This window comes from Oryzias latipes, chromosome 8, assembly GCF_002234675.1.
Source record: "Oryzias latipes chromosome 8, ASM223467v1".
In the NCBI taxonomy this organism is placed as follows: Eukaryota; Metazoa; Chordata; class Actinopteri; order Beloniformes; family Adrianichthyidae; genus Oryzias; species Oryzias latipes.
In genome coordinates, this window is record NC_019866.2 from 14,154,651 (window position 1) to 14,180,683 (window position 26,033).

General features: G+C 39.4%; 1 protein-coding gene across 18 annotated transcripts in view; it reads left to right on the forward strand.

The window, feature by feature from the left end:
* LOC101170273 (voltage-dependent P/Q-type calcium channel subunit alpha-1A) overlaps nucleotides 1-26,033 on the forward strand; it is a 92,893-nt gene that overhangs the window by 35,544 nt on the left and 31,316 nt on the right. For 8 of the 18 annotated variants that reach the window (XM_023957641.1, XM_023957626.1, XM_023957640.1 and 5 more), the window contains exons 10-35: nucleotides 23-106; nucleotides 2,216-2,422; nucleotides 2,774-2,886; nucleotides 3,069-3,181; nucleotides 3,266-3,397; nucleotides 3,555-3,627; nucleotides 3,751-3,868; nucleotides 4,311-4,378; nucleotides 4,544-4,650; nucleotides 7,403-7,453; nucleotides 8,215-8,383; nucleotides 9,138-9,763; nucleotides 9,881-10,230; nucleotides 10,315-10,447; nucleotides 11,139-11,268; nucleotides 11,466-11,525; nucleotides 11,750-11,856; nucleotides 15,575-15,583; nucleotides 17,226-17,325; nucleotides 17,675-17,835; nucleotides 18,047-18,187; nucleotides 18,279-18,480; nucleotides 18,567-18,731; nucleotides 18,856-18,966; nucleotides 22,220-22,303; nucleotides 23,322-23,324. In XM_023957641.1, coding sequence (XP_023813409.1) covers nucleotides 23-106; nucleotides 2,216-2,422; nucleotides 2,774-2,886; nucleotides 3,069-3,181; nucleotides 3,266-3,397; nucleotides 3,555-3,627; nucleotides 3,751-3,868; nucleotides 4,311-4,378; nucleotides 4,544-4,650; nucleotides 7,403-7,453; nucleotides 8,215-8,383; nucleotides 9,138-9,763; nucleotides 9,881-10,230; nucleotides 10,315-10,447; nucleotides 11,139-11,268; nucleotides 11,466-11,525; nucleotides 11,750-11,856; nucleotides 15,575-15,583; nucleotides 17,226-17,325; nucleotides 17,675-17,835; nucleotides 18,047-18,187; nucleotides 18,279-18,480; nucleotides 18,567-18,731; nucleotides 18,856-18,966; nucleotides 22,220-22,303; nucleotides 23,322-23,324 — 3,617 coding nt within the window. The remainder of the gene's footprint in view (nucleotides 1-22; nucleotides 107-2,215; nucleotides 2,423-2,773; nucleotides 2,887-3,068; nucleotides 3,182-3,265; nucleotides 3,398-3,554; nucleotides 3,628-3,750; nucleotides 3,869-4,310; nucleotides 4,379-4,543; nucleotides 4,651-7,402; nucleotides 7,454-8,214; nucleotides 8,384-9,137; nucleotides 9,764-9,880; nucleotides 10,231-10,314; nucleotides 10,448-11,138; nucleotides 11,269-11,465; nucleotides 11,526-11,749; nucleotides 11,857-15,574; nucleotides 15,584-17,225; nucleotides 17,326-17,674; nucleotides 17,836-18,046; nucleotides 18,188-18,278; nucleotides 18,481-18,566; nucleotides 18,732-18,855; nucleotides 18,967-22,219; nucleotides 22,304-23,321; nucleotides 23,325-26,033) is intronic. The other 10 variants (XM_023957631.1, XM_023957633.1, XM_023957644.1 and 7 more) reach the window with 8 other exon arrangements.

The window sequence follows — 26,033 nt, forward strand, 5'->3', positions numbered from 1 at the left end:
TAACACGGTTCTGCTTTTACAGGTTCTCGAAGGAGAGCCACAAAGAACCACAAGAATAAAGCTGAGCTTTTGAACCCAGAGGAGGGAGAGGGGGAGCTGGGAGTGGGTAAGTGTCACACACACACCAAGAAAAACCTGAGGTACACAGAGATGTTATCTTATCTTGCATTTCAACATTATCTGACCCTCCTCTCCTCTTTCCTCTCCTCTTCGATTCTCATCTCTCTTCTTCTCCTCTGATGTGCTTCTGTAATATTTCTGTTTCCTTTTCCTTGAGCCGCTCATCTTTCTCCTGTCTTTAACCTGCCCTTGTTATCTCAGTCTTGTATCAAACTTCCATCTTGTTTCCTTTTTTTCAACTTGTCCAAAAATATTTCCCTTACTATACTCAATTCTGCCTGACATGTGTCTCATGCTCCGGTCACATTTACAACTGCCACTGCATTAATAGCCTGATTTGTTTGGAAATTGTTGGCATGATCATGAATGTAGACGGTGTCCGTCAGGCGTCAGTCAGGCGGGGATGACGTCAAGATTGGGTGGCCACAGGGCGTTGGGAGCAGGATCACCGGCCGGCAGCAACTCTGATTGGTTGATGTGTAAATTTCTCCGAACAGTGGCCGTCAAAATTAAGTTGGCTGAAACCAAGACTTTACCCAACAACTTCTTATTCGCCCTTGTTGTGCATGTTGCTCTTCATCTATGAGTAGTGCAGAAAGCACAGTGTTCTGTCCTCTTCGTATTCTTCTCAGTATCAACCACAATTCATCAAAACACAGATTTTGGATTTGCTGTGATGCTATCAACGCCATGATGACTTTTGTGCAGCATTAATGCAGCTTTCCCCATTTGGACCCACGGGGGCTGTGATCACCAGATTGACGGCTGGTCATCGCCAGGCCCCCAAATCCATATCAACGTAGAGTTCCTGCCATTCAAATTTTAACAATCGTACGGTGGCAGTGGGACGGCAGTGCGGGGGCAGGGGGGGTGGCTGGAGAGTTGGCAGTCTGAAATGGGCTTATTATCAGACAATTTTGGAGACCTTGGAGACCCTGCTATCATTAGTGCCTTCTTGCCACCTACCTGTTACTGGACTGCCACCTCTCGACCTCAAAATGTGCCTGGGGAGCCACTGACCAACGTCAAAAGAAATCATCTCGAAAAGTGTATTCATTCCCATAATTTCATTCAAATGGAATCTAACTGAACCTATTTAAGGACTCTTATGCAGGTATTTTAAGTTTGGTAAATGATTTGGTGAAACCCAGATTTCTATTCTTATTTCCTATTCTTATTTTTAAAAAATCCAGTTTGGTCTTTATAAGCTCGAACCGCAATTTATGTAAAAATAAATTCTACATGTCAAATAAACAGTGAGCCCTAAATCTATACTCAATGAAAGTTTATTTTTTGGAATGGAATTATGAAACTGAATACACTTTTCTATGATATTCCAATTTTTTCAGAAATGATCTGTAAGGGTCTGATTTACCAAGAGTTGATTGGGTGTAGTTACCTGTGTTGTACTGCTGGACTGATGGCTGATGATGGCTCTTAGGAGAGGTGACGGGTTTCGGGTGATAACAGGAGCTCTCAATACTTGATGCCCCGGAGAACAACAATCAAGACCTGCAGAGGTTAAAAAGAAAAGAGAAAACAAAAAACAAGAAAGCACTGTACAGAAGCCAACTGTGCAAAACCTTCACAAAAGCAACTTCCAAGTTCCAAAAAGTGGCGTTTAAAAAGGGGGTTGGAAATGGGAAGAAAGGGCAGAATAATAGATAGAAAGGCAGCTTTTGACCTCATCTAAAAACTCCAAGATTGCAGCTCAGGATAGGCCTCTATTGCCTTTCATGGTGAGCATGCTTCCTTCTCGAGGAAAATTGTGCCTAAAGTTGTATTTGTTGGCACTTGCCATTAAGATGTGCTAACAAAATAATCTGCTACACATTGGGAAAATTACATTACGTTTGGTAATTGTTAAATTAAATAAACAGAATTGAGGAACTACAGTCTTGCAAGAAGATTGCCTAAATCATATGCATTCATATTATTTATCTTGTAATAAAACGTTTTTTTTTGTGCATAACATTTTTTTTTTATGTTGTCGTAACTATTCCATTTTTGTGGCCTGTATTGATTACATGAGCTTAACCAATGTTCACCTCACAAACATTTTAATGGGATCCAATGTGGTTTTCAAAAATCGCAGGTTCCCCGTTTGCCCGGGCGAGTCTCAAGAGCTCCAAACTGGAGGGGTCAACATTCAAGCGGCGGGAGAGACGACTGCGCTTCTTAATCCGACATATTGTCAAGTCTCAGGCATTCTACTGGACCGTATTGTGTTTAGTGGGCCTGAATACGCTTTGTGTGGCTGCTGTGCACTATGACCAGCCCGAGCCACTATCAGACTTTCTGTGTGAGTAAAGATGGACACGGAGTGCACAAATAATTTCTTAAATTCGCAAAAGCTAAAGATGTACAGAGTATTGGAAGAAACAGGAGAGAGATATCAGACAAAAATTGACGGAAAGATTAACTAAATATTTTCTCATATCTTCCTCATCATGTGGTAAAGATAAGTGTACAGATCCTTGAAAGTTTTTTTTCCTAACTCCTTAAAGGCAATAGAGAATTTGAAGTTTTTTTAAAAGATATTTTTTTCTGAAGCTAAAATGTAAAAAAAAAGCCACACTAACATGTTTAAAATTGATGTTTCTCTGTGTTTTCTCAGAAGAAAACTCAAAATTTTCTTCTGTCTTCTCCGTAGATTTTGCTGAATTCATCTTCCTGGGAATCTTTCTAACAGAGATGTGTGTAAAGATGTACGGCCTCGGCAAGCAGGCTTACCTCAACTCCTCTTTTAACTGCTTTGACTGCATTGTAAGTTGAACTCCACTTAAGCGCGCCCCCCCCCCCTCCCTTCAGAAACACACACATGCAAAAAAACAAAAAAAATACAAGGCAAGCATTCATTTTTCTACAAATACGATCCTCTTTATGTTTATTGCTGCATAATATTTGGTCATTTTAAACATGATTATATTTGTGTGTGACTGCATTAGGTCATATGTGGTAGTATATTCGAAGTGTTGTGGTCCATCATCAATCCGGGCACCTCCTTTGGCATCAGCGTGTTACGAGCTCTCAGGTTGTTGAGGATCTTCAAAGTCACCAAGTGAGAATTCAGAGCCGATCATGTTTCTCTCTTTTTAACATTTGTTTTAAAAAAAAAAGCTCAATTCTTGTCTCTGCCTGGCAGGTACTGGGCTTCTTTGCGAAACCTTGTGGTCTCTCTGCTGAACTCCATGAAGTCCATCATCAGCTTGCTCTTCCTGCTCTTTCTCTTCATAGTTGTCTTTGCCCTGCTGGGCATGCAGCTCTTCGGGGGACAGTCAGTGCTGTTTTCTCATCTCGATTTCGTTTGTTTGAGAAATGGGCTCCCTTTGATTCACAGATTTTCTTGTGTTCTTGACCTGTAAATCTAATCTTGTTTTCTTTGCCATTGTAGTTTTTTTTTTTCTGATTGCTTTTCCATTTTTTCCCCTTAGGTTTAATTTTGAAAAAGGCACGCCCCCCACCAATTTTGATACCTTCCCAGCAGCAATAATGACAGTGTTTCAGGTGAGTACAAGAGAGAAAAATGCAGAATTTTTGTAGAAATGACCGACCCCCTCATGAGACATTCAGCACAACACATCTGTAATAAAATGTGTCTGATTGGATGTGTGTGTCTTTGTGTGAAAGATCCTGACTGGCGAGGACTGGAACATGGTGATGTACGATGGCATCCAGTCTCAGGGCGGAGTCAACAAGGGCATGGCCTTCTCTGTCTTCTTCATCGTTCTCACACTTTTTGGAAACTGTATCCTTTCACGATGACATGGGGAAACAAAATGAAACAATGAAAAACACATGTAGGCAAAAAGATGGTATCAACAGCCATCATCGGGTTTATGGTTGACTCATATTTTAAGGTGTCTGTAGTCATTTTCCAAGTCCATTAATTAAACAAACGTTTTTTTATACTTATCTGAATCATTCCTGAGCTCAATCTTTGTTTCACAATTTTTAATCTATTCTATTCTTGTAACTAAATTTAAAATTAAATTATAAGTCAGTAGATATTTATTGAAAGAATACCTTTATACCTAAACAAAATAGTGATGTACAATAACAAATGAATAAAGTACAATTAAAAAATATGACCTTTGTAGGTTTTTTCAACCCAAATTAAGAACATTTCTCTTTATTATGTATGTAGCTATTTCTGAAAAAGTGTTGTCATTTCTTAACTGTGTCTTCAGATACTCTACTGAATGTGTTCTTGGCTATCGCTGTGGACAATTTGGCCAACGCACAGGAGTTGACCAAGGTGTGAGGCGCTTAAAATATTTGCACACTAGAGCTAAAATGACTAGCCTTTCCCTTTTGCTGAATGGACTTTTTTTCCCCGGTTTCATTCATCAGCTTTGCCATTGATTTCTGCTGCCTTCATGACTTGCCTCTGATTTCTTTTTTTATTTATTCATCCCAACAGGATGAACAAGAGGAAGAGGAGGCTGCCAATCAGAAGATGGCTCTGCAGAAAGCGAAGGAGGTGGCGGAAGTCAGCCCACTGTCTGCCGCCAACCTCTCCATTGCAGCGTGAGTTTCTCTGTCTGCCACTGTCACGCTTTGCGTTTTGACACCAGCAAGAGGGTGTCAAGCTTGGTATAAATGAGCACATATGACAGAAAAAGCCCCATGTCACACACTGCAGTGTTTGGACGGTTTTAAGGTCCCACTCCGATCATCTTTTGATCTATTTTTAAAGCATTCCCAGTGGTTTTTTAATCACGATTATGCCAATTTTAGCTGAAATCAAAAACCCTGTGTCTTTATCAAGGATAGTGGTTCCCAGCCACAGCCATGGGCCACGGGCCGGTACGGGACCGTGTGCCACTTGGTACTGGGCTGCGTTCAGAAACATAAAATTCATATTTCCTTCTATTTAGTTTATTTTTCTGATACTGACAGATGTTTTATATTGGAAAACTACTGGATTCTGTTCACCACATCTGTCTGTCGTGACTCTTCACATGACTTTAAGCAGCTGTTCTGACCACTAAGTTAGTAGGCCAAAGCTAAAACGCTGATAAAAACCGAACAATAAAACATATTTGGAAAGTTTCTTTGGGGCCAGGGAGGAAACCAAAGAGGAGCCTTCGACTTCAGAGAAACATTAAGCTGCTGTTTACGGATAAGAGATAAGATAAGATATGCCTTAATAGAAGCAGGAGTCTTCCTCCAAATACAGATTTATTGAGACAGTTTCTCCCAAGTACCAGAAGTCGCTCTGCCTAATATCCGGTGAATGACTTTCTAATGTTTCACACAAGCAGATAAAGTTGCAGACATCATGGATTTATGTTTATATCACATTTCAAAAATACCAGTTTTATGACGCTTGTGTCATTTTATTTTGCTTTCTTTATCCATCATATCTTAAAAGTTGGACACAGCTCAAGATAACGTCCAGTTATTAGCATCAACTTTGACATTAAAAGGGAAAATATTCATCACATTTACGTTGAAACCAGGCACAAACATTTGACAGAGAATGAAGATTCATTCAAAAAAATAGATGATTTATGTAAACTTGTAAAAAGGACCCTTCCAACAGCAAGGGAGAATTAGGCAGGCAGCTGCTAAGAAACATTAGCACAGAAAGTTTGCTAAATTGTTAAACAGTCATGAATCAGGATTTATGGAAAAACAAAATAGGATCAATCTTTTCAACCTGAAATGTTTTTACCAAAACCAGAAACTTAATAATATAGCAGAACTTTTCACTATGTAGTCATTGTTGGAAACATCAGACATCAAATATTTTGAATATTAAGAACTTATTGTAAGAAAATATTGTAATTGAAAAAAATGTTGCAGAGTTTTGAAATTCCCCTTAAGTTTGTATATATATATATATATATATATATGTATATATATGTATATATATATATATATATATATATATATATATATATATATATATATATATATATATATATATATATATATATATATGTGCATAGATAGATAGATAGATAGATAGATAGATAGATAGATAGATAGATAGATAGATAGATAGATAGATAGATAGATAGATAGATAGATAGATAGATAGATAGATAGATAGATAGATTCTCATTGTTTATTTGACCACTTTTAGCACCTTCGTGCGCTAGAACACACAAAAACAAGCATAAGTACGCATACGCTGCTCCTGGCCAGAACTTTCTTTGGACAGTAGCTTTCATCTCCTCCCCCTGTACACACAGGGGTCATTCCTCACACCACTGCTAAAGTTCACAAGCTTTCACTAATACACACTTGTACACACACACAACCTGCGCACATCACAAGCACACACAGTCTCGATCTTACTACTTTAACGCAGCAGCCAGCTCTTTGTACAACAAACAACTCTACATTTCATTACCAGATACTCCACATAACTATTTGCTTTTTTTTGCTTTTATTTCAAACTGACATTAAATGTTTTGTTATTACTTTGTTCTACATGTAAATGTGTGTGTGTGTGTATGTTTGTTCACCAGTGTGAATCCAAATACCTACTTTGAACAGAGAAAAGCTGCTGAAACTTCAACAGATGAGATTCAAAACTTGGTGCCATCGCTGGTGCATGAATAATATTCTGTGGAGCTGTGGAAGAAAAGCTTTTCAAACCAGTTTAATACCCTCAGAAAGAAGCAGCAGGGCTGTGCAACTGATGTTTAAAAGGATGGTTATATGAAAAAATCATTAAAAACATGCCAAATGATCTATTTATGCTGGATGTTTAGTGCCTAAGTTTTTAATTTCACATACATTTTGAAAGCCTAAGCTCAATTCAACCAAACCAAAAATCTTTATTTTTGCTTTGGCACAAGGCAACAAAAATTTCTAGACAAAGCTTTTTATACTAATGCATTTTCTGCAGGTCCAATAACAAATGGGCATTATTCTGTATTTTTAGAACATGACAGCCTTTGTTTACACATTTTTTCTGTTAAAATACTCCCAGCATGTTTTCAGGGTCCGCGCATAAATACAAAAACAACATGACAACATACAGACACTCATGTAAGTTTACAATAAAGATTGTCGAGCAGGTTGTTCAAATGAAGAATTGAATGAATTGCAATTCTAGGGTTGTTTTAAGTATAGAAATTAAATTAAAATCGTTCGTTAGTGTGACTGTATTTTGAACTGATGGTTCAGTTGACGACACACTGAACCTGATAGGCAGAGCATTTTTTTTTTACAAAAAAATGGTGAATGGATGGCGTGTTTAAAGAATGAAATATTCCGCCTCTTCTTAAGTGCCATCTCACTCACCAGTTGTTTCCCTCCTCAGCAACAAAGTACACAGTGAGTGTCACAACGCAACCGACCCCTTTCTGGAATGGTATTTATTTATTATTTTTTGGTTTTGTTTTGTTTTTCGCTTTTTCTTTGACTCTGAAACCATTCCTTTGCTTTCTCTTGTGTTTTAGAGCAGCCTCCTTTCCTTTGTTCCTGTTTTTGAACTTTTCTTTACCAGTTTCCTCCCTTGCTTTCTCTACCCTTTATTTGACCTTGATTTATTTTTTATCGTACTTCTTCTGTTGCCTGCTTCTCGCAGTACGGCTGTTGCTTTACTGTGGTTCACTGCTGGCCTATAGAGAAAATGGAGTTAAAATAGGTAGAAGTTTTGGAGGGTAATAAAAGAGGTGGTCACAGACTGCTTTAGTCTCTCTTAACTGTTAGTTCTTGCTGGAAAACTCATAATTCTGGGGAGGATATTCTTTTGTTTGTTTAAATCAATAACTTTTTTTAATTATGTCTACTCATATTGGGTAAAAATGGATCCTTACTGACCTTGCCTCGGTGTTATCCTCCACATGTTAGCCCATAAAGTTTACCAAAGTAAGGCTGAGTTGCCTTATGTTTTGGAAAGCTGTGTGGACAGTGTCCCATTATACTGAGGTTTGCCTAATTTCATAAATCCCTAAATGTGTGTTGGTCCCCGTGTGTCTTAAACTGTTTGGCTTTTTTTATGTACTATTTTGGTTGTCACATGACCATTTTCACGTTTTTAAATGTATTCATCTGGAGACCTCAGAGATGTTACCAATACCCCTAATTAGTAATTAATACCCCTAATTCTCCTTTGCCCCTCCCTCACAGTAAGGAGCAACAGAAGAACAACAATAAGGGGGTGAATCAGTCAGTGTGGGAGCAGCGGACCAAGGAGCTGAGGAGGCAGACTCTGGTGTCCAGTCGTGAGGCCCTGTACAACGAGCTGGAGGCTGATGATCGCTGGAAGGCAAGGACAGGGAGGGAGGAGCACAACAATGTAAAGGACAAGGCAAACAACCAGCCCTTAGACTTGTGCTATCAGTGTACACAAGCTGGCTGACATCTTTTTCCATGTTAGATAAGCCACTTTCACACCTAGAATGTGTGATGCGTTCAAGAGCACGTGGAACGCCGATTTTTAAACGCGTTTTTGGCATATGGTGTTCACACTGGTCTGTCACTAGCTAATACTAGCGCATGCACTCACAGTTGGAAGAGGCTTGGTGTGAAATGCTGAAGTGGTGTAAGTCTTGCAAATCTTGCCCAGGCATTTCTTCCTATTCCGATATATGAAAGACTTGGTGTCAAATAATTTCAGGCGGGCAGAAACTGCAATTATTAATTTCTCCTCCATGATCAATTTCCAAATGGTATGGTATGTCTATGAATTAAAAAGGACGCTACTCATACGTCACCTCCAAATCCAAATCCGTAATTGGTCAAAGTACAACTGGTTTACCTTTCAAAGCTCTCAATCGTCTCATAATTTGAATGTAGAGCCCCCAAACAGACTTAAAAACTAGTGTAGCAACACGTGAACATGAAAGCCAGAAAGGCGCACACAGACATTTAATTGAAAGCGGTCGCTCAAACGCGCATTTCCATGCCTGGTGTGAATGTACCATGAGATCTGCTGCTAGATTGTGCAGCTATTTGATCGAGTCAGGACATTTACCATTTATTTCAAATCATAAACTTCGTTTTTGCATCATTTCTTCACTTTTTGTGTTTCCTCTATGTTGTCTTTGAAGGTCAACTTTTCCCGTCACATTCGTTCAGACATGAAAACTCATCTGGATCGGCCATTGGTGGTCGATCCCCGGGAGAATCGAAACAACAACACCAACAAGACCACTTCCAACAATTCGGATCTCTGCGTCAGTAAGCATCACCCTGCAGATGATCTCCACGAGCAAACACACCTCCATGAGCACCACCACCAAATGGGAGGAGGTGGGGGGGGTGGCTCCATTCCGCCCAGGCCCCCTCTGGACCGTGGGGAGTCTACAGAAAGTAGGCGTAGCCGCAAAAGTGAGCACCACCACAAATCTCACGTCAGGTTGGATGCCACGGTCATTCCTGGGCCGAGCCCAGAGGATAGACCATCTAGACGGCACCATCACGCTCGGAGCGGTGGTCGAGGGGGAGGACAATCAGAGAACAGGAAGCCCAAGACACACAGAAAACATGCAGAGGACGGTGATGATGATGGAGGGGGAGCTGTGAAAACAAGGAGACATAAGACCAGAAAAGTGGAGAAAGCTGGAGAGGAAGAACAAGAGGGAGCAGGCGACGGTCGCGAAAAGAGGCCAGGAAGAAGTCGGCATGGAGCTCAGACGGAAGGAGAGGGGAAGAAAACCTGCCCTCACAGAAGGAAGCAAGTCCCTGTTTATTCCTTTCTTTTGAATTATTCTATTTCCTTGTCAGTATTTATGCACAGCTATACACTTTTTTTTTACTCATACTTTAGTACTTTTCTCTTCCCTGTTTCAAGGGATTGCAGTGTCCTCAACCTCTCAACCACTCGGCCCATTCAAAAGACGGTCTCCCGGCAAAACAGCCAGTACAGTGAGGACATGGACAACCTCATGAACACCAAACTTATTTCTGGTTCTGCACCCCGAATTGAAGGTCATCCTAATCCACCTGTCAGCCGAACTGTAGCTCCCGGCTTTGGATCGGCATTCCACTTGGCTCACAGTGGAACTCACGGAAGTCTGGTAGCAATAGACAGCTACGGAAACATCGGACATCATCGCGCCAGCAGTGTGATCAGGCTGCCCCACCCAGACTACACATCACTGGATATGCCAATATTTCCATCAATCAATGCCATATTGCAAGGTATAACTGGGAAGAGGAGTTTTCGATTTGTTCAAAATTATTTGAAAAGTATTTCAATGTTTTTCTTTTCGTGTTGTGATCTAGTTAATAAAAACGCCAACACAGAGCCTTTGCCAGCCAAAGAGGATAAGAGTGACGATGATGATAAAGGAGCAGAGGGAGGACCCAAACCCATGCCCCCCTATAGCTCTATGTTTATCTTGTCAACCACCAACCCGTAAGAGAAATCAATTGTTTTGAAATTATCTGCATCCACAACACCAAGTTGGAAACAATGGACACCTTTTTTTTAGATCATGCATTCGCACCTCCATGCTCCAACCAAACACATTTGACCCTCACAGTCAGGTTGGTTTGTCAAGTGTGATCTCTATGATCCCCAAACTTCTGTCTGGACACAGTTCAGGAAGAATCTGGTATGATTACTGAACACGCTGGAGCTTCATTCTTCAAAGCTGTTCCGTCAATACCCAACACCCCATGGGGTGTGTAGGCTTTGTCTCAATGATTGAGCGTTAGCCACAATATAAACAAGAAACTACATTTTTCTGTTCAGATGTAAATGTACTGCATGCATTATTATCAGTAGACAGACTGTTTGGTTTTGCACTGCTTGTTTTTGATGCAGAGGTCACATACTAGCATCAAAAGCACCTGCAAGTGCTTCTTATTCTTTTTATTGATGGATACCAAACCAAGAAATAGTGCATAGAAACACCTATTATATTGGGGTTTTCAACTCCTTTAATAATACAGAAAAAAACAACATAAATAAAAATGTTTACACCTTCTTTGCACTTACACTGTAATTCCAAGAGGACCCTGATTGAGTAGAACTGGTTGAATAGATCTGCTGACAGGTCACAGCTCTTATACCGCAGAAAAGCAAAAGTTCTTTGTGCTTATAGGTTTCGACGGGCGTGCCACTACATCTGCACGCTGCGTTACTTTGAGATGTGCATTCTGCTGGTCATTGCCATGAGCAGTATTGCATTAGCGGCCGAAGATCCTGTCTGGCCCGACTCCCCTCGAAACAACGTAAGGAGAAGCTGGAAAGAATTCCAACAACCCAAAACTCAAATAAGATGAAGAATGATCGTTTTTATTTAATTAATTAACGTATTTCATTCTGTTTTGACGTAGGCTTATGATAAACTCGTAAAATATCCAGAAACATTCTTGCACTTATTGGTTTTTGATTGATTGCACCTTTTAACAATGCTTTATTTGTGCAGGTTCTTCGATATTTTGACTATGTCTTTACTGGAGTATTTACATTTGAGATGTTGATAAAGGTAAGTTGAGTTTCGAAGTTTAAAGTCTCCGGAGATGACAAACATACCTCTAAAAAGCAGGGTTTTCCATTATACATCAATATGATTACTAATGCTGCCATTTCCATGACAAAGTTCTCCCGGAGGGCATGGCCAGACTCCAAAATATTCAGAAAAATCAAAAAATACACAGTGCTCAGGAATTTGCCTCCCAACTAACCAATTTTTTTTTGTTTTGCTTCCAGATGGTGGATCTAGGGTTGGTCTTGCACCAGGGCTCTTATTTTCGAGACTTATGGAACATCCTTGACTTTATAGTGGTTAGTGGTGCTCTGGTGGCCTTTGCCTTCACGTAAGTCCTCTTCTGTCCTCTGCCCCATCTGCCTTCAGTGGCAATCCTCACTAGTCCCACAGAGAACAGATTCTTCTGTTCTTCAGTATTCATCCATAATCATTTTTACTTCCCTCGTCATGTTTTATTGGTGTTTTTTATTTTTATTTTGTTCTTGTTTGTGCTTTTTTGTCTTTTCAACTGTTATTTTTACCACTCTTCTTCAAAGCCTTTTCTTACCAATTATTGGTACAGAATTGGTGATTTTTCTACTATTCAGTTTCTATTTCTATTCAGTTGCTCTCCAGACCCTACAAAGCCCCCTTGTCAGCTGCTTTACTCCCCCGCCTCACCCCAACCCTGCCACCTTTAATAGAAAGTACTGTCCCAGCATCATAATCCTCTCTTCCCCTTCCTTCCTGTGTGAGAGGTGAGGACCACCCTGTGCACCTTTAACCCTTTAAGTGCTCAGGGCGTTCTAGAGTTAAATGGCCCAATGCAAAGCCTGGCCAGGTAATGCTGGGCTTACTTTGAAAAAGCTCCACTTTCTTTTCACCGATAAACCAAGGTACTTCATACTTTTTATCTGCATGACTATTACGCTAACATACAATTTAAAAGCAAGTACAGTTTGACTCTAGTCTTAAGGAATGCATTTCCTATTGCATGGTTGGGGGAAAATATCAACTTTTCCTAAAGTTCCACCCATTTGCTATGCAGCATGATGCATTTAATTGAATGAGTCAATAGAAGATGGTGGAAAAGGAAAGACTTATTGCATAGATCTGTAAGAAAATTGCAACACACATTTTTTATAATGTTAACCTGTGACTAAGTACCCCTGACCATTCCCTCTATGGTTTTTCTCTCAGCAGTTTATCCACTGAAGCTGACCCTTTGGAGCTACTTTTAGAAGTTTTTTCCAATTTCGTGAATCTGGAGTTCTCTTCGTTTGTTTTAATAACAACTAAAATCTCCCAAAGTGATGTTGTGTGCACAAAGTTGATACCGCATTTTCCTCACTGGGCGCACCTAAAAATCGTAATATTAGTCAAAAAACAGCAATGCGATTTATAATCTGCATGCCTTATATGCAGATTCATTCTTAATGTGCTCACTGATGCTGAAGCGATACACGGCGCTCTGTCAAAATGTTTTGTTGGGTGTTATTGTATTTAAGTTAATGCGGCTAACATGTAGCAATATCAGACCATGTTTTTTTTTGTACGTGTCACAAACATTGTCACATTAATGTTGATATTAGCTTGTTTTAACAGCATCAGTCTGTTTTTTTAACGACAATCAAACAAGGTTGGGAGTAACAGGTATTGAAAATATGCTAATGTTGCCAACGTGTAACGTGTCACAAACACGAACTAAAGGTTCTGTGAATGTAGTTAATAAATTTTGACTGACTTGCGGACCTATCGCTAAATCTTTTGTCTTCCCTTATAGTTCAGTGCAGCTTACATATGACAGTTTCGAAAATAGACCATTCATTGACTGTGATAATCCTATAGTGTGGAAAATGCGGGAGTGAGAAGCACTTTTTCCATCATGCATACCAACACTCAAAATCTCAATTACTTTTGTCTTGTCCTTGTGATGTCATAAAAAAGTTTTTTTTTTCAATTTATATTAACATCAATTTTAAAATTTAGCAGATTTTGTATTTTTGTAAAGATTTGATTTAACATTTGCTCTTGTTCTGATATGAAGTCTTTACTGTTTAGTTATTTATTTACTTGAGGGTATTTTTCTAGACTAAAAACAATTGTACCATGGTCAGTGGTGGAATTACATCTCTTATTGCATTTTCTAATGAATTCATGAAACCAATAGAAAAAGAATCTTTACACCCGAGAAAAGATAACCAATTATGCTCTCATCATTTACATCATCAAGTACAGTGTCTCTCTTTTAAGACCAGTTCAAGAAAAAAAAGATGCTAAGGCTTCTTTGAACATAGTCAACCGGCAGCATCTACAACTATCATCTGTTGTCTCTGAATCCTCTTTTTCCTAAACCTCTTTTATAAACCAGCTTGTTGTGTGTATCTGTGTGCATCTATCTCTAAACTTTGTTGCATCTTTCAATCTCCTTGTCAGTCTGTGTTCTCTCTGAAATGTATGTCAAGTTGATTTTAGGATGTTTGCCTTCCAACGTTTCCTATTGAATACAAATTGTTAGAAGATAAAAAGGAAAGCTGGTGATTTCCCATAATAAACATATATTCATCTACAGCTTGAGTCACCAATGCTAATGGCTGATGGGGAGATCAGGATCAGTTAGAAACAACTCCTTGATTGAATTGGTGGAAATCACAAAGCACTCCAGAAATGACCAGTAGTCTCATTGGAGATGTGTATCACAACTTTAATCCAATTAGCCAGGTCTGGGGCATGTGGCGGCTTTCTCACTTCTGCCACGTACTTCTGCTCTCAGACTCTTGTCTAGACAGGATTACGAGGCGGAGCGACCATAAAACACTACATTTTCAAACCAACAGACAACAATGATACTATATTTTCCTGGTAGCTATTGCCAAGCTGCTGTAGCACTTTGTGTGTGCATTTTTCTGACTTTTAGACCCACTTCATACTTTATGGCGATTTTATTTCGCTTAAGTTGCACTGGTCGCAAGGCCATCGGAAGGGAATTGCCCCAATCGCTGCGAAATGTGGCACAAGCTGATGACATCATCCATGATTGGAATTATACTCCAGTAGAACAATCACTTCTGTATCACGCCATTTGACCTGAAATAATTTTAAGTGATTAGAAAACGCTTTGTTTGAGCAAACTTGAGCAGTCGTTTCCACGTCCCAGGATTTCGAAGCCAAGGCCGCTATCACTGCATTCTAAACACAAGAGGGGTTAGACATTGTTTAATTTTTACTCATTCCCAATTTCACTGCAAATTGACTTCCTAATGCAGCTATAACTTTATTTGATTAAGAAATTAAACAGGTGGCAAATCATTTCAAATGTAACTTTTTTTTTTACTTAAGTTATTTGGTATGTCGAGGCTTTTAAAATACCAAAAAACTAATCACTAACTCACTTATATAGATATAAGCATCCTCAGAAAATCTTTGCACTTGAAAAATAAAACAATCTTTAAACAAAGAAAACTGTCTCAAAGATCCATACTGTATATCACTATAAGTGAAATACCAAACTACTATAAGGCTGGAGACAATCGCGTCATCAAACTTGAAAGGTATAAACGCGATTGAAGCTCAAAGGTTTATCGCAATTGTCGAAGACAGTCACAAGCGAAACCTGATAACTTTAGTATGAACTAGACTGCACGATGGCTGTAGGGACGCAATGCGATGACCAATCGCCATGAAGCATAAACAGGTCATTACTCTAGTTTAGATATGTGTAAAAATTATGTCTTTTCAAATATTTTTTAAATATTATTCATTTTTCTATAATTTGCTCGTATTTTTAGATTTTTTTGTCATGTGTCTTTTGTGTTTAGACAAAGCTTTAGCTGAAAGAGTACTTTAACTTCATAGTATCAATTTCTTAAAGTGTGTCTGCATTTGATTGTACTGATTTAAGAAAAAGCAGGAGTTCTGTTCTCATTTTTGTTAGACTTTTTTGTCTCTTGTGAAGCCTTTACCTCTTTTCTTTGTGTCCCATTCTATGTCTTTCTCTCGTCTTTTGTCTTTACGCTGTTTTGCCCTCTTTCTGTCTTTCACTCAACTCTTTGGATTACACCATGCAGCGGCGGCGGGTAAAGTCCTTTGCACTCTTAGAATCCCTTCTGAAAGCAAACCTGTTGACTTTCCATCCATCCTTCACCCCCGCTGAAATGTGTGCTTGTCTTTTGTTCAAGTTCTTTTATTGTTAGCCATGGAACAGCTGATTCACGCGATACCTAGGCTTCATACTAACCTGTATCATGTCTCTGCTGATGCATATACTGTAGATGCAAAGTAACCATCTGCGCTAGATAAAAGTTGATCACAAAGAAGCTAAATCCAATGACTTAATCAAAATGTTCCCATCAGGATGTTTTCTCCCAGAATGGAGAAAGCATTCATTGTAATACAGCTGGGGTCTCCTTATACAAGCAAAGCCACACAATGTCTTTCTTATATTTGCAGAACCCACCATCTGGTTTGACAGCTGTAAGATTCAGGCAGTTATGCGTACAGCTGCCATCTCCTCACAGGATCACTTTCAGCCATACTATGTACCATAGGTTATTACAGATCAAACGTTAAGAGCTATTGTAGACTTACTTTGTTTTGAAGGTCTTAGACTGATATTCAGCAGAATAAATAATTTTTGTAGTTTCTAGAAGACAGCCTTAAGAAAAGATTCCATGTCATTTGAACAATTCTGCAAACTGCTGATTCTTGTTGTAGAACTAAGGCTTGGACACATCTGGCAAAGTTGCAGGGTGTAGCATGAAAACGTTTTTTTGCATTATGTCCAGCACTATTTTCACTATTGTAATTTCATTCAGAACAACTATCTAGACTCATGAGATTGTGTAAAGAATTGTTTCTGCTTTCATTTATAAACTTTCAAATTTTAGCACAGAACTTATTCTGGAACATTTCAAAAAGACTACAAATCCGGTGTAATCAAGCTCAATAAGTCTTGTCTGATGCTGGTTAAGCTAAGCTACGCGCCACAACCACACCCACACCCAGTGTGTCCAGGCCTTTCCAACCACAGAAAGAGAGAGTTTGGTTCCTACTGAGGTATCTGCTTCCTTTGGAAACAACAGCACTCCTAACTTGAATGTTTCGTCTGTTTTTTTTTTTTTTGCCTAAACATTAAATGTTTCGCAGTGGGCCCAACAAGTATAACCTTATTTAAGAATACTGGTCTCAATAAGAACACAACTAAACTCTCTCTGAAACGATGGGGAATAAAAATGTCCCCATCACTTAGACAGCTTCTGAAAAAAAACAAGAAAAAAATACTGCAGCAGAACGCAAGGTTTCAATGCTGCATGGATAATTGTCACCACTAACTGGGCATGTGCAAGCCACGGCTCTGGAAAGCATTGAAACACATTGCAGCGTGTTTAACTTTTGTAGTCAGTAGATAGCATTCCAGCAGAATGATATCAGCATGTGGTGTAGATGCAAAATTCTACCTAATCCTAGCATGTAGCTACAGTGCTAACTTCACGCTTAGGAGTGAGGCTGAAAAGTTTGACGATAGCAACGCTGCATGTGTTGCTATGTAGTTAAAAGCAGACGCAGTTACTCTGTTGGAGTTAACTCGGATCTGAATGCCATCTAGAAATGGATGCTTACTGCCATTTGAAAACTGAGAAGTTTGAAATGTCTGTAGCGGTTGAACTTGCAAATGCTAAGTTTTTCCGTGATTGTGTGTTTATATGTGGACTCATGTAGGGGGAACAGCAAAGGAAAAGACATCAGCACCATCAAGTCTTTGAGGGTGCTAAGAGTGTTGCGTCCTCTAAAGACCATCAAACGTCTTCCCAAACTCAAGGTGTGTTTTCCATGTAACATTTCTCTTTAAGCTACGTTCAATGGGGGTTCTTGAACGGAAGAGCTTCTTCTTCTACTGTTTACTAATGCATGTCCGCCACCTACAGGATAGGCTTTATACAAAATGTTGAAGTGGTGCAAAATCTTACATTAGGTTGTTTCCTTCACAGCTCTATTTTGATACATGACGTACGTTGCCTAGAGCTGTGTGAAAGTATCTTTAGAGTTGAACTAGAAGATTTCTTGATGCACAAAGTGGACTCTAGCACAAGTTCAACTCTTGCCCACCTCTCTTCCTGAATTCCCTTCCTAAACATCTGTCCTCCAACTGTTGTCTTTTCTCCACTCAGGCTGTGTTTGATTGTGTGGTCAACTCTCTGAAGAATGTTCTGAACATCCTGATTGTATACCTGCTCTTCATGTTCATCTTTGCCGTTGTGGCGGTGCAACTTTTCAAAGGACGATTCTTTTACTGCACTGATGAATCTAAAGAGTTAGAAAGTGACTGCAGGTTAGAAATCTATTTTTTCTTGTATTTGACTTTAGGAAACTTCATGTATATTAACTACTACCTGATTGCATGATTTGTTTGTTTCTTTTTCAATTTCTTGATGACTTCTTTGGTTCGATTTCTAAATTAGAAGTTGATAAAGTGTTTTCGAAGAGAATTTTCGAGTACAGGTGAGCAAAAGCTCTTGTCTCTATACCATTTGTGTTTTCAGGGGTGAATATCTAGTGTATGAGCGTGATAATGAAGTGAAGGCGCAGAAGCGGGAATGGAAGAAGTACGATTTCCACTATGACAATGTGGCTTGGGCCCTTCTCACCCTCTTCACTGTTTCCACTGGAGAGGGGTGGCCGCAGTAAGTATTACGTGAAGCGTAATACTTATCAGTATGTGAAGAGCCTTCACATACTGATACATACCAATAATCTTCTTCTTCACCTCTACAGGGTACTGAAACATTCAGTCGATGCGACCTACGAGAATCGGGGCCCAAGCCCGGGATATCGGATGGAAATGTCCATCTTTTACGTGGTGTACTTCGTGGTCTTCCCCTTCTTCTTCGTCAACATCTTTGTTGCTCTAATAATTATCACCTTCCAAGAACAAGGAGACAAGATGATGGAGGAGTACAGTCTAGAAAAGAATGAGGTGAAACGGAATTAAAAAACAAAAATCAAAGCATGATAGGAAGCCAAAGTGAAACCTGACCTGTGTTTTTCTCTTGTTCTTAACAGAGAGCCTGTATAGACTTTGCCATCAATGCTAGGCCCCTGACACGCCACATGCCACAAAACAAGCTCAGCTATCAATATAAGATGTGGGAGTTCGTGGTGTCACCGCCATTTGAATATACCATCATGGCTCTGATTGCGCTTAATACGATTGTGCTAATGATGAAGGTGAATCTTCACAAACTTACAGTCTCATTTTTTATTTTTGACTGATTTCTGACTGACTGAATGAACTCCTTTCACATGTTTGTCCTGTGTATGCTGCTGTAAATGTGTGTATTTTTGTCCGTAGTATGACGGAGCTTCTGAAGCCTACGAAGCTGTGTTAGTCAATCTGAACATAGTGTTTACCTCCCTCTTCTCCATGGAGTGTGTACTCAAGATCATTGCCTTTGGAGCGCTGGTGAGTGTATATGTGTGGGTTAACGTTCTCTCTCTTCTTTGCTGCACAGAAAAACAAAGATGTCCCTCAGGTTTTGTCAGGATTAAATGTTTTCATCTTTACCACTTGATGCAGCTGAATGGTAATATTGGCAAAGACACTCAAAATCTAGATCAGATAAGATTTAAACAAATCTCAACGGTTTGAGCTCAATACAGTAAACCCTTGTTTTTCGCGGGGGTTACGTTCCAAAAAGAACCCGTGATAGGCAAAATCCGTGAAGTAGAAACCTTTATTTTTAATTATACAATTAAATACTCTATTGTAAATTGAAAAGAAAAAACAAATCATTTTACAGGCTCAAGCATTTGTTTCACAAATAAAAGTACTTTAGAAAAGTTTTTTCAACAAATAACGTCTGTACTGTACTGTCAAATAATAATTTTAATCATCGATGTGAACAGAAGGCTTCAAATCGCGGAGATTAGCCCCGCCCACCGCGACCCGAAGAATTGGATTAAACGGGAGAAAATTTTAAATGATTATGAAAAAAATACAAAGTACAGTGGGACAAATAGTGACTCAGGTGTATTTCACTGCTGTTCAGACTGAGCCGCTGCATCCTGACTCCGCTCTGCAGTGTTTTCTTCTTTTGAAGCCCGCGGTGCAGGTGTGTTTGTTCGGGGGAAGAACATAGTGATAGGCAGTTGTTGTCGCTCTTTTTTCTATGGGTTTTAGAGAAACTCGAAATTGCAAGAGAATTTGCACGTATGTAATGTAAATTTGGCGAGCTGTTTTACGTACTTGTACATATTAAACTGCAACGTCATTGACGCACAGGTAGAGAAGAAGCGGAGTGACTTTTTAGCCAATCAGAATGCAGAACACAATACACGATGCAAATCCGTGAAGTAGCGAAACCGTGAAAAATAAACCGCGTTAGAGCAAGGGATCACTGTAGACAAAAAAAAATTTAACTATTATTTTCTGTTATAATGTCATTTTCTATAAAGATCTGGGCTGTATGTCAGAAACTGTGGTTAATGGACACAAAAGCATGAGACAGGCTTGGTAGCAGAAACTAAATCTTTAATAAATAAACATAAATAAATCACCGAAAAAACAATAAATATACTTGGTGTTTATTAAAGACCCACTCCGATGAAAATTGTGATTTAGGTGTTCTTAACGTGTTCTAGTGACAGTTTCTCATAATGGAGAGCATGTACAAAGAACAATAAGCTTCAAATGCATTTCCGAGAATTTTTTTATTCAAATTATTGTGAATCAGGAGCAGAAGAGAAAATACATTTGGAAAAAATATTGTTTTTTGTTTATTTACTTTACATATTGGGTAATCAGAGACATTGAAACACAAGACGTTTTACAGATACATGATGGGAGATCAGCACAGAAGGGTAACAGTAAGTACCGTAATTAGTGGGGTGAGAGTGAATGGCATATAGTTACAAAAATAGAAGCAAAGATGACATGGAGGGTGGGGATTACGCAGGAGAGGATTTTGAGTCTTAGGGTCTATTAAAAATGTACAGGAATATTATTTTAAAAAAAGTAACACCTTACTTTGGAGTTTGTCCTTGTTTCAAATGGACTTAATTTAAAAGGCCGCCCCCTGATTTCCAGTTATTCCTTCACTAATGCACAGTTTGACTGCAGGCTAAGTGTAGGAAGGCAAAAGGAGTCTGTGCATATCAGTTTTAGTCCTCTCTAGCCCAAGGTCTCTCCTTTTGAGTTGTCCTATTTTTACACTCAAATCATAAATGTTAAAAGTGTATCATGAGATTATTGTGATTTCCTGTATGTTTTTCTCTAAAACACACCTTGAGGTGATCTGCTTTTTATTATAAGATGTTTCATGGCTACGGCCTGATGCAGCACGATGTGTCCCAAGCTGTCTGATGGCATCAATCCAACAGACCGTCACTGCTTCATTTGTCTCATCTAATCTCTTTCTATTCCTTTCCAACTCTGACATGTCTTTTTTTTTCTTTCTCAGCATGTTTTTGTTCTTTCTTGTGGGCTTTGCTTTATAAGCATGGCCGGCAGCAGTCCTGGACTGCAAGGACCATATTGTTTTTTGCAATACTTTCTTACTATGCGAAGATTTCATCCCCGCTACAAACTCAAAAATGTACCAAGTCACCTAGTACCTGGTGAAAATGTATTTTGAGAAGAGTGAACAACCCCCCCCCCCCCCCAAACAAAAGAATGATGGCATAACAGTGGGAGAAACCGTTAAAAAAATGAATGGATCCAAAATCTCCTATAGGGTCTCAATAATATTTCATAGTTCACGAGTTAGGGATATCCAAAGTAAGTTTTAAGATGATTATAGGATAGCTACAGGACCTACGGCTTAGTGGCCATGATGTGACAAATTGTGAGATTTGGTGGTTTTCCTGATTTTGCACAATATGGGAAAAGAAACATTTTGGCTGAGGGAGCAATCTTCACAACATTTCACACACCCCACCAAGTTAGGTCTACAACCTCTGACCTCAGGAAGATGCATGCTGCCGTCTTGAATTTCCCAACAAAAATCACCTTTCGATCTATTACTTCCTAGCTCCTCAAACATCATTGGAAAGTTACTTGAAAAAAAAAGGTTGATATTAGAAATTTTAGAGTTGTAATGGCTTTGACATGACAAAAAGTGGTTACCTGCACATTTTTACCAGAATATTGTAAAAATTCAATATATAAATTGTTGGCTCAAGATAAACCAAACTATACTGTATATTACACCATAATAGGAATGTTGGCAGGGTTTAACAAAAACTTCAGTTGCCAAGGAAATCCAAAAGTTTACTTTTGTCGAATCTTCTAAAAATCACATAGACCTGTTTGTTTACCCCCAGGCGACCAAAAAATAAAATAGTTGCTATGGAGATAAAACCAACATAAAAGACACCATTTTGGATAAAGTTTTTTCTTTGATTGTTTTTGTAATATGCCACTGTGACCAGGGTGGTAGAGTGAAAAGTGAACGGTCTAAAGCAGCCACTTAGCCAGTGAGGGCAGGAAAAAAGGGGGGTAATCAGGGGGTGGTCAGGGCATCTTCAATCTAACTTTTCTATTATATATTTTCTCTGCTGTATCTGCCTTTCATTGACACGTTTCTCTGTACTGTCTATATGCCAGCCACATCATCACATTTTACTGGCACTCTTATGCATGCCGTCTCCTGCCTTGTCCTTCTTCAGTTTGTAATCTCTTGTCCTTCTCTGGCTTTTCTTACTCTTTCTCACCACAGAATTATTTTAAAGATGCCTGGAATATTTTTGACTGTGTGACAGTTCTGGGCAGCATTACTGACATCCTGGTTACCGAGCTCGGGGTAAGTCACACACTCTGAGGCACTCACATGACTGAAGGGTGTAAAAAGGTATAGCATAATATTAGCAGTTTTAAAAGTTACTATTAACAGAAAACAGTTAACGCAGAACATAAGATAGGATGATTCCAGGTTTGCTCGGCCATGCTTGCCCATATCTTGAAAGTCTTACATAACCGTCTCAGGTGGTGGTATGAGGATCCAGCTCGCCAACTCAGAGTCAATGTCAGCGTGCAGAGAACAGGCTGATGCTCTGGGAACAATAACAGAACCCGCTTTTCCTGCATGAAACAATGTTCACAGGTTGACTCAGAATTTTATCAGTCACAAAATATGTAAAATGAAAGACCTCTGAAAATCCTATACATTTAAGTGTGTATTAATTGTATTTTTCATTGCAGAAGATTTTATGTTAATTGTCTAAACAAACTTTAATTGCAGCTGTAGTTGCATCAGTTGTAAAAGCACGATTGAAGTTAAAGCCTAAAGCTTGTGAGACAGTGTCACGTTTATTTAACATTTACTGGATTACAGATTAAAGTAGCAGAAAGTATTAGACAGCAGTGTCATCTAGTTTCAATGGTGCCTATGTGATAAATTAGTTAAAATTAAAATATGTAAAGCTTTCTGTTTTTTAGATTAAGTTGTTTTGATGTCTTGACTCTTTTACAAATTTCTATGTCATGTAAACACCGGAACTGACTTTTTTTTCCTCTGTAATGATGGTTGATTTCTGTCTTTTTTTATCTTTTTATCTTTTTACATGCTTTCTTTAACTCGTCCACAATCTTAACGACAACGTACTGTAATCTGCTTTGCCTCGCCCCTCCTTCTCTCCCCAACTACTTGCTGTGATTCCGCCCAATCAAAATGCACTATGAATCCTCTGTGTCCACCCATGGCAACTGGCTTGGTCAATCTTTCTGGTTGTTCCTCAAATCAACCACAAAAAAAAAAAAAAAATCCACCCACCCCCCAAAAAATGCTGCTAAATCCATGTGTCTGCAACATCCACATTTAGATGGTTTGTAATTTTTTTTAAGCTCTTCTTTTATTGCATGTGTTTCATGAATGTGAATCTCAATCAATGGTGTGGCTGTGAAGAAATGCACGTTGCCTGCAACCAGTTCTAAACAGCACGCACTGCATATCCTTTACCTAAGACTAATGCTCAGTTTGTAAAGGATTGGACTCTATAGTTTGGAATAGATTTCTACATCTATCCACTGAGATTACTCATTTTGTTGTACAAGCATAAAATGTAGACACATTCACCCACTCATATGGCAAAATCTAGCTGAGGTTGTTTTTTTGTTTTTTTTCACTAATAACTCAGTGAGTCCAAAGCTTTGCCCCTGGCAGAGAAAGCACGCCATGCATGATGACCCTTGCATGTCTTTGACAGGAAGCTATTACAGGGACAACTCACCAATTTGCAGAAGCACATGTGGTATACACTCGCTGGAGACTTTATTAGGTACACCTTGCTAGTACTGGGTTGGACCCCTTTTGCCTTCAGAACTGCCTTAATCCTTTGTGGCATAGATTCAACATGGTACTGAAAACATTCCTCAAAAAGTTTGGTCCATATTGACATGATAGCATCACAGAGTTGCTGCAGATTTGTCGGCTGCACATGATGCCAATCTCCTGTTCCACCACACCCCAAAGGTGATCTACAGGGTTGAGATCTGGTGACTGCAAGTCCAGTGAACTCGTTGTCATGTTTAAGAAACCAGTACAAGATGATTCCAGCTTTATGACATGGCGCCTCATCCTGCTGGAAGTAGCCATCAGAAGATGGGACACTGTGGTCATAAAGGGATGGTCAGAAACAATATTCTTGTAGGCTGTGGCGTTGTAACCATGCTCAATTGGTACTAAGGGTCCCAAAGTGTGTCAGGAAAATGTCTCCCACACCATTACACCACCAGCCTGAAGCATTGATACAAGGTATGATGGATGCCATTCTTTCATGTTGTTGATGCCAAATTCAAACCCTACCATCTGAATGTGGCAGCAGAAAGCGAGACTCATCAGACCAGACAATGTTTTTCCAATCTTCTGTTGTCCAATTTTGGTGAGTTTGTGTAAATTGTGCCTCAGTTTCTTGTTCTTAGCTGATAGGAGTGGCATCCAGTGTGGTCTTCTGCTGCTGTATTTTATCTGCCTCAGGTTTGGACATGTTGTCCATGTAGAGATGCTATTCTGCAGACCTCTGTTGTAACCAGTGGTTATTTGAGTTACTGTTGTCTTTCTCTCGGCTGGAACTAGTCTGGCCGTTCTCCTCTGACCCCTTGCATCAACAAGACATTTTCACCCACAGAAGTGCCGCTCACTGGATAATTTCTTTTTTTCTGACCATTCTCTGTAAACCCTAGAGATGGTTGTTAGTGAAAATCCCCGCAGATCAGTGGTTTGTGAAATACTCAGAGCAGCTAGTCAGGTACCAACAACCATGCCATGTTCAAAGCAAGGTTATAATAGTTTCGGATGTTTTATTAGTTTTAGTTTTTATTTAGTTTTGAATTTTTGTTTTTAAATTTATTTAGTTTTAATTAGTTTTTAGAGGCTGCTTTACTAGTTTTTATTAGTTTTTATTTTTTGAAATTGCTTCGTTTTAGTGTTAGTTTTATTTATTTTTTTTGTAAATTAGGATATTTGTCAGGTGCATGATTCAAAATCACCAGAATAAGTATTGTAAAAACGCAATCAAAGATACATTTTGAAACACTTATTATTCAGAGGACACAAGGACAACCATCCTTAAATTAAAATACAACAGCTGATAACAGCATTACGTTATCTGCTCTCGCTTCTTTTTCGGGGGAGGGCGGGCGACAGGCTAGCTTGTCTAGGTACTGTTGATTTGCGTTGTTGTGTGCGCTTTTTAAATGTACATTTAGATTCGTAGGGTTTTTCCCTTTGAGGAGCGTTCCACAAATTTTGTCTCCTGCTTCGACTACAAGGCACTTACTTTAGTTTTCGACGCTGTTATATTCAAAACAGTCCCAAATAGGACTCTCCCGCTTTCTCCCAACTTTTACTGCAGCCATCACGCTCATGTAAATGTCTGACAACGCTAGCCGGCAGTGTCCGACAGACATCATGTGACGTCACAGACTACGTGATGCCGTAAGGTTCAGATTAAAGCCCTGCGCGGGACTATTTTCTTCATCCCGCGCCCGCTGAATTTCTGACCAATCCCGCCCGCTCCCGCAATGTATGCGTTACACTCCCGCCCACACCCGCAATATGTATGTCCACTCCCGCCCGCACCTGCAAAACTCATAGAATTTAGTCCTGCACAGTAATAGAGATGCATTGATTTTGTATTGTCTCCCGTCCCGCAGGAAAAAAACACGTATTTGTATTGATATTATTAAAGAGATTCATGTCCCTCCTCCAGCCTCATCCTTTCATGCATTCCTCTTGTGTAATTTGCAACTTAATTATTAAATATATTTTCACAAATCCCGTTCGGTTAAAAGTGTGCGTGTGTGCGCGCGCAGACAGACGGCCTAAAGCGCGCTCTTAGTAAGAGGCGGGGCGGGGCGCACCCCCAACAACAGGTTAGATGACAGAGGCCATTGGGCGTCTCTACCTGGTGCCTTCACGGAGCTTCAGTACATAAGAATCCAACAGCCGCTCAGCCTAACGTAGTCCGCTAATATATATTCATGAGATATTCATGGCAGCACTGATCCCGCGGGTTTTTTTTTCTGCCGCCCGC